Source organism: Falco punctatus (genome assembly GCF_963210335.1).
Source record: "Falco punctatus genome assembly, chromosome: 12".
Lineage (NCBI taxonomy): Eukaryota > Metazoa > Chordata > Aves > Falconiformes > Falconidae > Falco > Falco punctatus.
The window spans coordinates 6,499,097-6,514,372 of NC_137592.1; the positions used below are offsets into that span (position 1 = coordinate 6,499,097).

The window sequence follows — 15,276 nt, forward strand, 5'->3', positions numbered from 1 at the left end:
CTCTGACAGACATGGGAAGTGGGACACTCAACACAACAAGGCTTTTTGACTAACGTAGTAACTGTCTGTGTTGCAATTTTTCCTTCTAGGAGACTGAGCTGCTAGATATCAGCCTCGTCAAAGATGCCAGATGTGGAAAACATGCCAGAGCTCCCAAGGTAGGAATTTGTGTTGTGTGCTTACATTGATGACCTAGATAAAATAGAATGGGAATTATATGCAGGAGTTAAAACCCCAAAATTTCCCTCCGCTAATAAGAAGTATTTTGTCTTTTCTCTGTTTATAACAATGTTTCTGATGAGTAGCATTAATGATTGTTGAGTTCTTGTCATTTGATTCTGTATGTAAAATGCTGCTGGAAGCTCTGCCGGCAGCAAGGGAATGAAAATCCTGGTTTGTCAAGGTGAACTTATACAAGTTATTGGCTTCCCTGTTGGCAAGGAGCTGATAGTTGTTTAGGCCTGTGCTGTATTTTGGCCTTCTTATTTTCCTTTATCTGTGCCTCTTGAGACCGGAAAGAGGGTTTTATTTTATTTTTTTTAAACTGTCATCAGAGAGGTGAGGACACCAGCTCCCTTAGGTCTGCTCTGATGTATTGCATACTTCTTTGATGTCTCTAAGGACAGGAGGTTGTAGATATATGTGCTCTCTAGTGTTTTTGTTTGGCGAGAGACTACATATTAGAGAAAAAAACAGTGCACTGGGCTCTGGAAGCAATATAGTGCCTTGGGGAATCATAGCATTGATAGGAGGAAAGGAAATCTACTTAGGGGCCTGAAAGTATGGCCTTGCTGCTGCTTAGCCATGGCTGAACGGGTGGGCTTGAGGCAGCCCAAAGGGGTGCTTTTGTGCTTTTCCTACCCTCATCTTGGGGGAGGAAAATGGCAGGGTCTGGATGGCTGTGGCTTTCCTGGAGCCTCCCTGTGGGCTCCCTCTTCCTTGCACCCATCCCTGGGTCAGGGCACAGCCCCACAGGCTCCTCAGCCCCTGGAGGGGAGGCACTAGGAATGGAAAGGTTGTTTCTGCGGGCCAGAATGCAGTTGTTGTTATCTCTGAACAGACTATTCAAATTGGGTTTTCAAAGCTTTCCACGTAGTGCTGGCAGCATTTTAAAGGCTGAGTTATAATTGAAATGCAACAGAAGTACTTTGACATCCACATTAATACCAAATGAGTTCACCATGATTAATGGTTCTATGATGAATAGCAATAAAGTATTAACAATGTCTAGAACATTATTTTAAAATGCTACCCGCTTTACAGAGGACATTCATGTTCTTCTAACAAAATGTTTTTAGCTAAAATTTATGCATAGCTATTGCCTCAGTGACTTTTATTTATTAGGTTACATAAAGGCTGTTTTTGTTACATGTTACAGATTTGACAGTAGTGGCGTTAAATGAAGGGTATGAGAAAACCCTGGCTTTTAGGGTGGTGAAATGCACCACCTGTGTGAGTGAGTTTGCTTTTTGTCATTGATTTGGGTGTGGGCAGAATGAAAACAGCACCTGGCTTGGCTGCTGATGGGATCTCTCAAATAGTGTGAAACAAAGAGCTCATTTTGGGGCCAGTTGTGTTGGTTTCACTTTGACCCATGTTGTGGGGCTGAGCAAAGAGTGTTTACTGCAGGTGAGTGAGCATTACAGAAACCATGTTTGTGTCACATTTACAGAAGATCTAAAACTCATATAGCAGCAGAAGGCTTATGATTTTTAAATGATAAAATAGCAGTTTATGATTGCATGGAGTTTTCTAGTAAAAAGCCTTGTATGTTGGCCTGAGAGAGCATCACCTTGTATGTATGATACTTGCCAAAGTTCACAGCTTTTCAGAGGCTCTTTTCCACAGCTCTGCTTCCAGGTGGGAGCAACTCTTGCTGTCAGGCGAGCATAAATAATAACCTATGGTTAGGGGGAGTTCCTGTGTGGGAAAGCAAGCTTCCCTCGTGCAGCATGCAAAGAAGTCCTGCACAATCCGCTCATTGCATGGTGAAAACGTGATGCACGTGATGATTATGTTGTGTGGTGAGTCTGAGCCGTATCCAGCAGAACAGCTCTGGTGTGGTTTACTGGTACCTGCAGAGCCTTTTGCCCTGGATGTGATACAGTATGAGCTGCAGGCATGGGATGGAGTTTAGCTGTCTTAGCACAAATACCTCTTTCTGTTGTGGTGCCATGTAACACAGGTTTATTTGCCATCCCAAAAGTTAATCTCTCATGATCTAGTGGGATCGTCGTTGACTTGGGAACTTGCTTCCTGTAGTAGTCTTGTGAGGCAGAAGAGACAACATGCTGTTGTGCGTTGATTCATCTTTCAGTGTAAAATAAGAGATTTAGGTGGTTTTTATCTTCATTCCCCTGCTGTCTCTCTCCCTGCCTGTAGTCCTGGACAATTATTATCCTGCGTTAGGGGATGTCTGCCAGTTCATGCAGATTTTTTTATCTATTTTCAGAACTCAGAGTGGATTTCATCTGTGGGTTGTCATCAAAAACTCAAGAACTTAATGGGAAACTTTAAGCTTCATTTATTTCTGACTGCTTTTACTTTTTGACAGAAATATCTTTAATAAGCCTTGACTTTTCTAGTAAATGAAAAAATGTCATTTTTTTTTTATTTTCATAGTAAACTAAATTTCAGTGTTATTAATGACACCAATAGTAAGCTACCAGAACCTGTTAGATGTGCTACTGCAGAAGTCTATCAGACAGTAATGATTTTAGAGGACAATAAGCAGTCATAGTTACCAAAAAACTCTTTCTTCCCCATCACCATCTGGAATACATGTTTCTTCCCCATATGCTGCCATATCCACCAGCGAGGACATTTCTTGGTAGCTTAATTAATCTGCCAAGCTCTTGGTCTTTTTGATGGCTAGAAACAGAGTCTGTTCTCATGCTACATTCCATATACCTTCTGCACAACCATCAGCATTCAGAATTTCTGAAAAAAGGTGAGAAACACAAAGGGGTTTTCAGTTCATTTCTCTTTCAGCCTTGTTAGTTGATGTTCACTTTTTCACAATATTTTTCCATAAGTTCGGACATGTATGTTTTGTGATTGTTCTTGCTTGCTTGTTGCAGTTTATAGTAATTATCATAAGGGGAAAAAAAGCAAGCTTTTTCATTCTGGAGAAGTTTTCATTGATGAAGGATCAACAGCCAAATGCTTTGTTTCTGTTTAGAAGGCATTGTACTCTTTTTCTTTTATCCTATCTCGCAGTGTTCCTAAATTTGTTGAAAATGTGTTAACATCTCTCTCCAGTGATTAAGTCCAAGCTATGGATTGTCTTCTGTAATGCTTTGCCTAAGTAAGCATAGTCTTGTGCTCTGCAGAAAGGTAGCATTAGGCATGCTCGTGATTTGTATTACTCCCTAGGCCATAGCATCTGTAAAAAAGGGGTAACACCAAAGTGTAGACACCAAATAAGGGATACATAAATGTACTTATGCTACCATACACTGTTCATAAGTGCCGAGCTTTTTCTTTCTGGATTTCTCATCCAGGAAGTCTGGTTCCTTTTTCTGTCCCTGTTATGTTTAGCCTCAAAAGTTCCCTTGAAAGCACAGAAGTGCAGCACTTATCCTACAGTTGTCATGTTATGGTAGCACGAGGAATGAGGCAAGGTCTCCTCTAACGTTAGGATGTTAGCACTAGGTTGCAGTTATACTGGTGGTCAGCTTTGCTTGGCACTTTGAGTGCAAAACCACTTCTCCAGCTTCCGGTTTGTGATGATTGTTATAGTCTCTTGAAACCTCGCTCCTGTTTTTCCCATTCCCTGGAGACTTAAAAGCAGAGCATCAGCACTACTTCTGGCCATGACAGCAGTGTATGTGAGCAGCTCAGAAAGGTGTCTGCAAAACAAAGACCTTCCAGAGAAGACTTCAGGAGTGGTTTATCTGGAGGACCTGGCTGCTCAGAAAGGTGTCTGCAAAACAAAGACCTTCCAGAGAAGACTTCAGGAGTGGTTTACCTGGAGGACCTGGCTGAAACTACAGAGTAGCCCAGCACTAGACCACGGTCCTAGAGCCAAGGTCATAGTCTTATCCACTGGTGGTAATTGTTATCTGCGCTTTCACACTCCAGGGTACTGTAAGGAACTTGTGGCTTGTCCTGAGAAGTGCTGTTACCATGTGGATGGTGTGAAGCCTAGAGCCTCATCTCAGCTCCGTTGGGTGCCAGAGTGGCTCTGTGTTTATCCTTCTAGGAAACTGAGAACTTGTTTTCGTCCATGGCATTGCCCACCAGTTCTTCCTAATGGTGCTGAAGGCTGGGAAGACAAGACAAATTCGGGAGACTTGCACAGGTCTCTGGTGTACTTTGGGTGCCTAATGGCACCTAAAGGGAAATTGTAGATTTCGGGGCTTAGGTAGACCCTGTGAGTCTCGGGTAGAGAGTCAGAATGGTTTTACAGCAAAGGAAGTGGGGCACAAAGATTAATGATTAGATCAGTCAGAGTGTTTCGGCATCTGAAAATAAGCCTGTATGTCTTTCATAGGAACTTGGGTTTCTGTTAATGTGGAAGGGAGATATTTAGCAGGTACAAAACCACTTGATGCTTGGGGGATGAGAAGATTGTCCTCCAACCCAAAATCTGTAAGTAGCATACTCAAATGGCCCCTATGCAATGGAGAAGCTTCAGCATCGCCTTCCTTTTCCCACATTGTCAAGGATGAGTTGTCCTGTCTTCAGCTGCTATTTTCAGAAACAGTAACACTTTTCCATCTCAATGCAATATATATGCAAAGGCTTATTCTTTGGAATAAGAGCAAATCTCAGGCAGCACAGAGCAGTGCAGCAGATCTCTAAATGAGAAGAAAAATGAAAGTAATGTTCTGAAGAGAACAAGAAAAGACTTATTAATTGTGTATGTTAGGAAGAAGTGCCTAAATTTGAAATACAATGAAATTTATACTGAAGTGAGGGAATTATGAGATGATTATCAGGACTTTGCCTTTTTAGTAAGCATTAGAATCATTTAGGAAGAGAGCAAGAGAAATATTGAGAACAGGAGATTAATATGCAGTTCGTTTTTTCCTTCAGAGGACGTGACTGCCCATAAATTCAGGGTGGCCTTTTTGAAGTGTGGCGTGTCTTTTCTCACAGCTGTCGGGGACTCTGAGCTCCTGCCAGTGCCAGCAAGGGTGCGGCATCAGGATGCTCAGGGCTTATGTTATTTGTATTTTGAAATGCTGAAGGAATGTGAACATCATTAGTTGCAATGAAGCAATTATTTATTTCCCTATATTCACACATTACTTGGTAGTACTCTCTCAAGCTTTGTTTTGATGTGCAGAATAATGAAGAGACATCTTTTCCCTTGTAAAGTTTAGCGAAGAGGTCTGCAAAATAAAATAACACAATAAGCAGTGAAGAGAAACATACAGTTTTGTACAATGAGGCGTAGAAATAGCTTTGAATATTCGCGTACTTCATGTGAAGTGTGGAAGTGCCACTCCAGAGTGTCCGTGTTGTTAAAAGGGAGACATAACTAAACATATCACAAGCAGTAAATACTGGGGAAAGGTTGGGGGTGAAAATTTGACAGCTGCAAGCATGCTTGCAGTACCAGGGGGGGGTCTCACTTTTTACCATCTTATATTTACTTTAGCCAATAACAGTTTCTATGGAAACTAAAATCTTAATGCCACTGTAAGTGTTTTTAGTAGCAAGAAGAACTACCAGGATGAGTTGCCAGGAATAGAGAAATAATGCCATGGCAAATGTTCATATTGAAAACTTTTGATGCATTTGATCAGTCTGTTTTCCTTCAAAGATACCATAAATCATTCAGCAGGAAATTAATTTCTCTAAATGACATATGCTATGGAACCTGTAGGAGATGAAGTTATGAATGATAGAATCACTCTAATGCCAAAATGTTTATAGAACGTAGTCTCCGATTTTAAAAACACTCACAGCTCCCCTGCCCCAAATTTTCTCACTTCAATGAGAAAGCACTACAGAGAAAACTAATTAAGCTTTTTTTTAATGTCAGAAATTTGCCAAGACCTCAGCTACTATTAATATCATCGCCAGTCTGTCTGTATTTGGTAGGTTTTCTTGAAATGCTAAAGTAGCGTGAGATGATCTCAGGAATATCTCAGTTGCAATTTAAAAACTGCATGCTTCTTCCTTGCTGCAGTGGGTTTGCTGGTTTCTAACACATATGTAGAGAAAAATCAACATTTTATGAACTAGATTGGCTCAAAAACTAAAAGGAAAACTAACAAGGAAAGTCTAAATAATCAGCTGAAAAACTTGTGATTTTCAGGGAAATCGGGATGTGTAAGTCTATTTGAATTATCAGTGCTATCAAGACTGCTTTCTTCTGTGTCTGTATTCCATTGCACTGAGTTAGAATAAGTAGGATTTTACTGACATTTGCGTAAAATTTATGCAGAGAAGCAGAAAGTAAGACTGCTGTCTGTTATGTTTTTAATAATTGCCTATTTCTTCCTTTATTTTTTAACTTACTGTCTGAATTTACAAATGCAGATTAAGAACTTTTTTTGAAGCCACCCAAAGCACACCTACGGAAATAAATAAATCACAGATAACACTTAGTGGATTTGCCTCTGAATAGGGCTACAACTTCTAATTTACAAGTCCAATGACAAAAACGTGTCAAAATAAACTAAATTCAATCACTTGATTTCCTTATGGTATGTGAACTTACATTTTGCTGAGATTTTTATGGTCAGACTGTTTGCTTTTCTTTTATCAGGAGAACAAAAGAGGCCTCTCACTTCTGAAATATTTGAAAGATGAGCAGTTATTAATTTATTTATGATAAAGTCTGTGCTGAGGTAAATATATTGTGTCTAATAACCACCTTGATTAGCCTGCATGTAGGAAATGGCAGATAGATTATTACTATCACTATTGTTGTTGTTACTATTATTTATTTTCTTTCTTTTTGGTCCACTCAGTAATGGATCACATGGGAGAGCAACAGGCCTACCCTTTGCAGCACCAAGTTCTGTAGCTCTGTCTGTCTCAAATGCTGGTATTGCTGTTGGTTTTTATCTGCTGATAAATGCACGCTGCTTTCCCTTCGACAACCTTGGTGCTGAATTGGAAACTTTAATGTAAATTATGACGAAGCAATGTTCTGTTTCTGCCAAAAAGAAATAAAAATGGAATATTCATGCAGTTCACCCTCTTCTCACTCACCTTAGGAATAACAGTGACATCCTCAAACATCCCTCCCAATTTGTTTGTTCTTCTACATGACTGCTTTTTTTCATAATGATGAAAACATTCATTACATAAACTTTTTCTCTAGGCCGAGTTTTACTTTATTAAGGAAGCCTAAAATTAATTTTTTTGGATGATATTTGACCAATGTTCATGCAGTTACAGTTGTAAAGATAGGGAGATGCAAGCAGTGGAAATACCACAAAGAGCGTGGGAGCTGTGTCACAGTGAGAGCCAGGGAGTTTTGCCTTGGACCCTCCTTGCGGAAGGACGAGGCTTGTGCTGCCCTTCTTTGCCCACTTCCCTGCAGCTTGGCATTGCTTCTCTTCGCCAGGCTGAACAGGCTTCTAATGGCACCCGGCGTACTCTACTCTTCCAAATTTTCCCCAGCAGTGCAGACCTTTCTCAGAAAAAAGGTCTCCCCACTGCCCACAGTAAAGTCCTGCTGCTTATTCAGGAATGAAGGCAAGTTTCTATATGGCTGTTTTTGAGTTTGTTGAGTTTTGTGTTTGGTGGCGGTTTTGATTTTTTTTTTTTTGTTTGGTTTTTTTTTTTTTTGTGGGGTGGAGTGGGTGTGTTGGATTTTTTTTGTTTGTGTGTTTTGTGTGGGTTTGGGGTTTTTTTTTTGGTCTTGTTTTAAGTCTGTTGAAAGTTAACTTCTTTGGGACAGAGTCTCATCTCCAAAGATAAAGCTATTGGTGCTGCTACCCAGGGAGCATGGAGAACTGGTCTTCTTCTCCATCACCTGGAGAAATGTCACCATGAGGAATGTTACTCACACTATTCTGGAACCAAAAAAAAGCTTCCTGAAAGCACAAAGGAAGCCTGGGACATTAAGTAGCAGCCCAGTAGCCATTTTCTTTCTGCTTTATTGTGTCACAAGTCCTGTCCCAAAGGCGCTGACTTGCTTAGCGGAGTGCATGAGCACAAGCATTTTGCACCTGCGCTCTGAAGCCTGCAGAGATTCCTTGCCTGCCACAGGTTGCGGTTCACTTGGCTGCTCATGCCTGAGCCTGAGGCCACCTCTGAGACGATCAGCGTCCCAGTGTACCACCAGAATGGCCCAAATTGTTGAAGGTGATTTTATTTACAACCTTAGGGAGCTGGGGCCTTTTCAGAAGCTCGTTGTACACTGTATAACTTCACTCTGTCAGAGTCACAATTTACTAACATTCAGGGTATGGTAGAAAGTGCAGGGGTTTAAGGCTTTTACTATGAATCATTGCCAAAAATAGTTAATTATTTTTCTTCTGCTCACTGATGGTTTCGGTTAGCTTGCTTGCTGCTTGGATTTTATGTTTTTCTTTGTTATGAATATAAATTAAACAACATCTTGTTGTATACTTCCATGCTAAAATATGCAGTACAAAGTATGTAACAAGAAATTCTGTATTTGAGCAGCACAAAGATGTTTTCTAAATGTGATTTTAAAACTTTACATTTAAATTTGAAAAGGTAGTCACTGCTCAATTTAGTAGGTGATATTTGAGTTGCTGAGAACACCAGAGAGTACCAGTAAAGCTATGCTTTACATACTGTTGCTGAAGAGGCTTGAATAAACCCGCATACACATTTTTTTCCCCCTTTTTCTCATTTATATGACTTTTCGTGTGATTTTGGAAAGAGATTGACAGAGACAGCATTGTGTGTGCTCAGGCACGTGTAATACTCCATAATTGTTTTAAATCCATACATAAGCCGATCTTGTGAGCTTTCAGACTGTGGCAGTGGGGAATTAAAGTAGCACACTGGAGGGCATGGACTCATCACTTAACTGAGCATGTGCTTCATGCAGGTGTGAAGTTCAGTGCTATGGTAATATTTCCTGTGATAGTGTAGCTGATTTTAATCACCTCCGTGCTGTTTCAGCTTGAAGGTTTACATTCCTCTTCTTGCCTATCCCTGCTGTGGAATGGGGCTTGCAGGAGGAGATGCGAGTTCCAAAATGCCATCGCTCAGCTGGTGGGTACCACTTCTGGTGAGCCTTGTGGTTGCTGCAGGTGGCAGCCATCACCTGTGTGCTTGGGTGCAGTGGTGGTGGGTGTCACTGACTCACCTCAGCGATGAGGCTGCATCCAGTGTCAGCAGCCTTTTGACAACATTTATGTTACTGCTCAGTTACAGAAGACATGGACATCTTATTCCTGCCTTCACAACTAATAATACTAATGAGATGAGAATGCAGCTGGGACAGCATGTCCAGCTGCAGCCATCACAAACACACCCCCACTGTCAATTGTGATAAAGCTCACTTGAATCTGATAAATGCCATTTTTACAGTGGCTGGCAGAAAATTTAAAAATAGTTGGGACAATGTAAAGTTATTCTGGAGGTACTTTTAGCCATGCTAAGATGTTCATATTGCCTATCAATGCCCAATATTATCTGTTTGTTATTTTGCACCCTCTGTGTGTTCATATCCACAAGTTACCTTTTGACTTGCACTATGATCATAAAGGCTTGGGAAAGTACAGCCCTTTTTTTCCAGTGTTGGGTCAGTAACTAGCAAAGTTCTGTTTCACGTGTAGGGCTCCTAAGTGCAATACTAACACAAAACATAATAAATAAAATGTTTCTTTTGGTAAAGATAAGGAATGCAACATTCATGATCTGTCATGAACACTCAGTCTGAAAAGAATTTCAAAATATTTCATTAGAAAACATAACAGTACTAAAGAACTGAGTCATACTAGCCTTTCCTTCTGAGTGGTAATCTTCATCTAGAAATATTTCATAAATATTAAAGTATATATTTTAGTAGTAGTGTGGAGCTGTGCATCCAGAGAAATATCTGATGGTAGTGCAGTACCCTCAAGCTTCAGATGTAGAATCGACACACTCAAGTGAAACTGCCAAAGCAGAAACAGTTTTCTGCAATTGTTTAGAACAAATTATTTAAATTTCCCTGTTTTATTGGAATCCAGCTTGGTAATTTTCTATGGCATCCCTTATCTTGTAAATAACTGGTTGGAGAAAACTGCTCAGTTTTAATTAGTTGCAAAGGTTTAATATATTTTTCATCTGCATATAAATGGCTCATTCAGTATCTACTGGTGGAACTGAGGAGCAGCAGAAATTTAGACTGACAAAAGAGTCTACTGCAGAACAAAAGGTTTAGGTGTAGATCTCAGGAAACTGTGACTGACAGTGATGCCAGTTTCTCTGCAACTGTGTGGAAGTGCCCCTACTCAGCTCTGCAGGGAAAAGCGTTTTACTGGTGACAGGACAGCAGGGTGCTGAATAGCTTGGGAGGAGCAGAGCATGATCTGTGTTGGTAAGTCATTATCTGTGCTGGATGGGGCTGCCTACATGCTGTGGTGGATGTCAAGCCCTGCCTGGAAACCCTCAGGCAAATGGCAGGAACTGAGCAATCTGTGATTGAGTTTCAGTAAGTATTAACTGTCTTTGGTCAGAGCTTGTAGCTCGAGAGATTTGTCTTTGAGATTTACAGGAGCAGTAAAAAAAGTTTTCTTTAATACTGAAGTTACTTAAGCTTGCTTAAACTCCATTAGAAAAGCTTCCAGCTTCAAAGTTCGTTATCATCCGTATTGCATTAGCACCGTCCTAGTCTCGCAGCTAAGCACATTTGGCTGTAAAACTGCACATTTGCCTAACGTTTGTTAATCCCTACTTGTAAGCTGTCCAGTACAGATGTCTAAGAAAAAGTGATGGGAAGAAGCTTGGCTCTCTGAGCTAAAACTTTGATTGGCAAATAATTACGGCCCCTGCCGTAAATAATCCTTGTTTCATCACTGTGGCTTTTTGGTCTGGTTGTGTCCCAAGTCATGTCTGTGCAGGTCAGGACAGCCCAGCCACGCCAATGACACAATACTCATGGCAGACGGACTGCTGTGCCTTTGAGTGACATAGGTTTCCTGCAAAAAGTCCTCTAGCAGTTTCACAGGGAAATACTTTATTGGGAATGTGAAAGTGGGACTTAGAGGAATCAGCTACATGTAAGGTAGCTAATGGGAGCAAATGGAAACAGCCAAGGGTCTGTGTGTACTATAAAGCAGCAGGAAACTGTGGCTGTTTCCAGTGTAATAATATCAGTATATTCATGTTAAACCCATGTTTCCATTTTTCCAAAGATTTAACTAGAAATGAGACTTTTCTTTTGCTCTGGTCTGCCCTGGATATACAAGAAGGTAGCAGCAAGTACATCCAAATATCTGATAGTGTTGGTTGTTTGGGTTTTTTTTAATACAGTAGGATATTTCTGAAAACAAACCAAACACCCTTCCTATTTAATGACAAATAGGATTATGTTGCCAGGTGAGGCATACAAATACTCCATTTTAAAAGAAATTCTATGTAGTATTTGTGTGGTGGTAACAGAAAGCCTTATAGCTGTATTGAGTGTGAGTTGCCTGGCTCTGGCTTTCTCAGCTCCATCGCCTCCCAGCCTAGTCCTAGTTAAATAAACAAAATTATCAGCTGTTGCCGCTGGGGAGTTCAGACACTCTGTTCCACTCTTGGGCTGTTAATGAGCCATCCGCAGGGATGTTCCTGCAAAATGCATGGCACGGCGACGCTTGCTGCTACATAGGCATGTACCATGCAGGAGCAATATGGTTATCTGTGTGTCAGCACTAAAAAGAACATTTTCTGAAGGTCAAATATTTGCTTAATACATTTTGCAGCCCTTGGTGATTCACTGGAATAAGGAGCAAGGTATTGCTGGTAAAAACTGCCGGGTGTTAAGACTGATACACAGCTACATCTGATGCAGCAAATTTTTTCTGGCTATCAAGTGCATTGTGGATACGCCCTTTCCAAGGAGAGCCATTTCTACCACTGCAAAGTTGAATAAGTAAAAGTGCCATAGCTCCTCCTTGATACGGCTAATCTGTACTAGTGTTGTACGTATACAGAGTTAGGGGCTGGTTTTTGCATGTGGGTCTTCTTTTGTATGGTTATTAGCATTGTAAGTGTGCAATATCCTTCATATTTTGTCTTTAGATGACAAAAATCAGGTAATTATTAATCTTGAGAAAGTTGATCTGCTGAGAAATCCCATGCATGGAGCTATATCATTCCTGTTGAACAGAAAGCAGGTGAATTACACGTTTCCAGAACTTACCCACTCTTGAATATGAACTTGAGTTCATACTATGAAGTGTAGATAGACTTATTAACCAGCCTAAAATTTCAAGAATCTTACTGAAATACTGACAACATAGCAGTGCTCTGGGATTGTGGTGCGTCCTAGAAAGAGTGTGAGCCAAAAGGGCAGGTTCGGTGCTGATCTTACACTAAGGTTCAGCATAGCTCTATTTTTAGGTAGTAGAATGATCCTGATTGAATTGCCAAACAAAGCAGAAAAAAACCCCTGAGTGTGTAACTGTAAATCACTGCAATCTATTAAAATGCAGGTTTGCTCTTTTAAAGATGGATTGCATGTGGTTTAGGTTTGTGAGCTTCTGAGTTACGTTGTTTATTTTGGGGAATATTGATAAAAACCTAATTACCTTACTTTGGAGGAGAAATATCCTTGGCTGGGGGTTCTTGGCTGTGATATTTTGCTGTATCCAGTTTCTTTGGGTTTTTTTGGCATGAGAATGAACTTGCAAATGTGATTTAGAAACGGGCCTAGATGGTAGCTGGTATTTTTCCACCCTGTTGTGCCCTGCCTCTGCATCTGGGTTCATTCCCTTCGAGGGAGACTGGTTTCCAGATACTATACTTCCAATAGTGGTTAACCACCATAACACCCCTTAAAAAAACATGTCTTTTTCCTTACTATTTCCAGGAGGAATCCTAAATCAAGTGTCAGAATAACATGCAAATACTAACATCATCATCTAGGTGGCTTGAGTTCTGCCATATCTGCAATAGCCGGTACCTGTGCTGAAGTCAGAGCACACGTGATGTGCAGACAGAAGGGTGCTGCAGTGAGGTCCTTCCCAGCAAGCCATGCATCTGGCAAGGTTTGGCCATGTGGAGGGGCTTTGGGTCTGAATTATTTTCTCTTCTTGCATGGAAGTTATATTCAGTCCTGGTCCTTGGACAGCGTTAAATGTTATAGTTTATCACAACTAGTAAATAATTGGATTTTTGAAAAAATAGGTCAGAGGGAATGAGACCTTTCTACTGTGTCCAAATACAGAAAGAAGTATTACCAGCTCAGTGATTTTTAAAAGAAATTTTGTGATGGAAGGTTCTGGAGTTTAGAGGAGCTGCACTGACTGTGGGCCTCACTTGCAGTGCATCCCATGCGTGTGTTTCCTGTTCTGAAACACATCCAATATTGATAATGCTATAACCAAAATTACAGAAAAATTTTGTTATTGATGATGTTCTGAGTTAATCTCCTTCGTCCAAGATTAATGAAATACATTTTAAAAAAAATCTATATAAGAAACTGTGTGCTGTTGTGAATGTTTAGTATAAATGGCTTCAAAATGATGTTTGCTAATAACGTGGCAGAAGCAGAACAGTCATGCTAGGTAGGGTCACAACATCAGGGGAAAAGCAGTCATGTTCATCTCAGAAATAATGGCAGCAATTTGCATGTCATTAAAATATTTAAAGAAAACAAAACTGAATTCAGGTAAACTAAAGCAGACTCCTTGAATGGTTACCCTGTGTGTTGAGACAAATAGAAGAACCTAGTGTGTGTTGGGATAGCTGATAGAGCCTCGGCAGCAGATCCCAGCCTTCCAAGGACAGCGGGAGTTTTGCTTTGGCTTTTGCTGAGAGCCGGGTTCCCTTCATCATGTTAAAGAACAAAGCCAACACGGACCTGTTGTCTGCAGTGTATTTTCGGTAAAAAATTCAAAACCACGAAATGGTTATTGGGGAGTTTGGGAAGGAAAGCTGATTTCAGCTAACCTAGTTAGGCCAGTTTTGCTGTGTTTTGCCTTAGTAAGGACAAAGATCCCTTTCTGGCGTTCCTCCCACAGCTGGCTCCAGGGGTCTGCCCAGGCTGCTGCTTCCACGCCCAGAAGTAAGCCCCGAGCTGCAGCCTGTCAAGCTTTCCCCCTTTCTTCCTCTGTGTTTACATGCACCTCAGGCTACACTGGTTTTGTAAGAGAGAATGTCACCTTTTTCTCCAGAAATATTTCTATCTACTTGTTTTTAACAGTGATACAGGCTTTGTCCACAGCCATGGACTGCTGCTACCAGGGTAACCAGGCAAGCTGTTGGTGTGTCACCTCCAAGGTGAGTGGCAGGAGGAGGTGGAGGAGGAGAGGCTGGTTATGTCTCAGGTGTGTGCTTTACTAGCCAGTGTAGGAAAAATATTTTCAGAACTGCTGCAGAGGTTTGGTTTTGCTTGGTTTTAGCTGAAGGAAGAGGAGACTTTATTTTGGAGTTGCTTTCCTATTGTCCTTCAGAATGGTCTGCTGCAGAGGCCCTAGGTACCAGGGTGCTCTGGAAGCTGGGGCTGCAGGTGGTGTAGAAGTTCACTCCTGCTTTGGTCAGTGTTTACAGGTCAGCTTTTCTTCTCATGGGCTACACAGGGATTTTGCTTTTCAGCAGTATGAACCAGGTATCTGCTGTAGAGGTGGCAGTGTTAAGGTAGTTACTTAACTAGTATGCACTAGAGCAGTCTAGGTTGAAGTTTGTTTTTCACTCCTGGGTCCTCTGAGAACATCAAGCCCCTGCACATGATGACCACTCATTTTGTTAAAAGGGTGAGAGATGTCCTTGGTTTCAAGACATCATAATTGACATGTTAATCGTTGCATCGGGTTTCCCGCTGTAGTGAGAGTGGTGACACTTCTCTGTGTTCCAAAAGAACTATTGCTGCTGTAAATTGTTGTAGGCAACACTGAAATATGATCTAGCTCATTTTTCAGACACTGATACATTTTGTGCCAGTATTTCAACTAGGGGAACTAATTTCTTTACACTGTATTTTTTACATCCTGCTAGAGTCAGGAGAGTTGCAAATGGTGGGAGGAGAGGTGGGTTTATTTAACTGTTACATAATAAAAAAGAAGAAGAATTTGAAAGCTGTGCTCAGGTCTACTCGTATTTTGATGATGCTTGATGTTTCAGTTTTGTTTATATTTCAAGTGTTTTCTCTGGAAGCATAATCACTTGATACTGCTAATATATTTATTTTTGCATGTG

At 40.9% G+C, this 15,276-nt stretch overlaps 1 protein-coding gene across 3 annotated transcripts in view; it reads left to right on the top strand.

The window, feature by feature from the left end:
• PLCB1 (phospholipase C beta 1) overlaps positions 1–15,276 on the top strand; it is a 408,255-nt gene that overhangs the window by 118,969 nt on the left and 274,010 nt on the right. For all 3 annotated transcript variants that reach the window (XM_080407721.1, XM_080407722.1, XM_080407723.1), the window contains one exon: positions 90–158. In XM_080407721.1, coding sequence (XP_080263847.1) covers positions 90–158 — 69 coding nt within the window. The remainder of the gene's footprint in view (positions 1–89; positions 159–15,276) is intronic.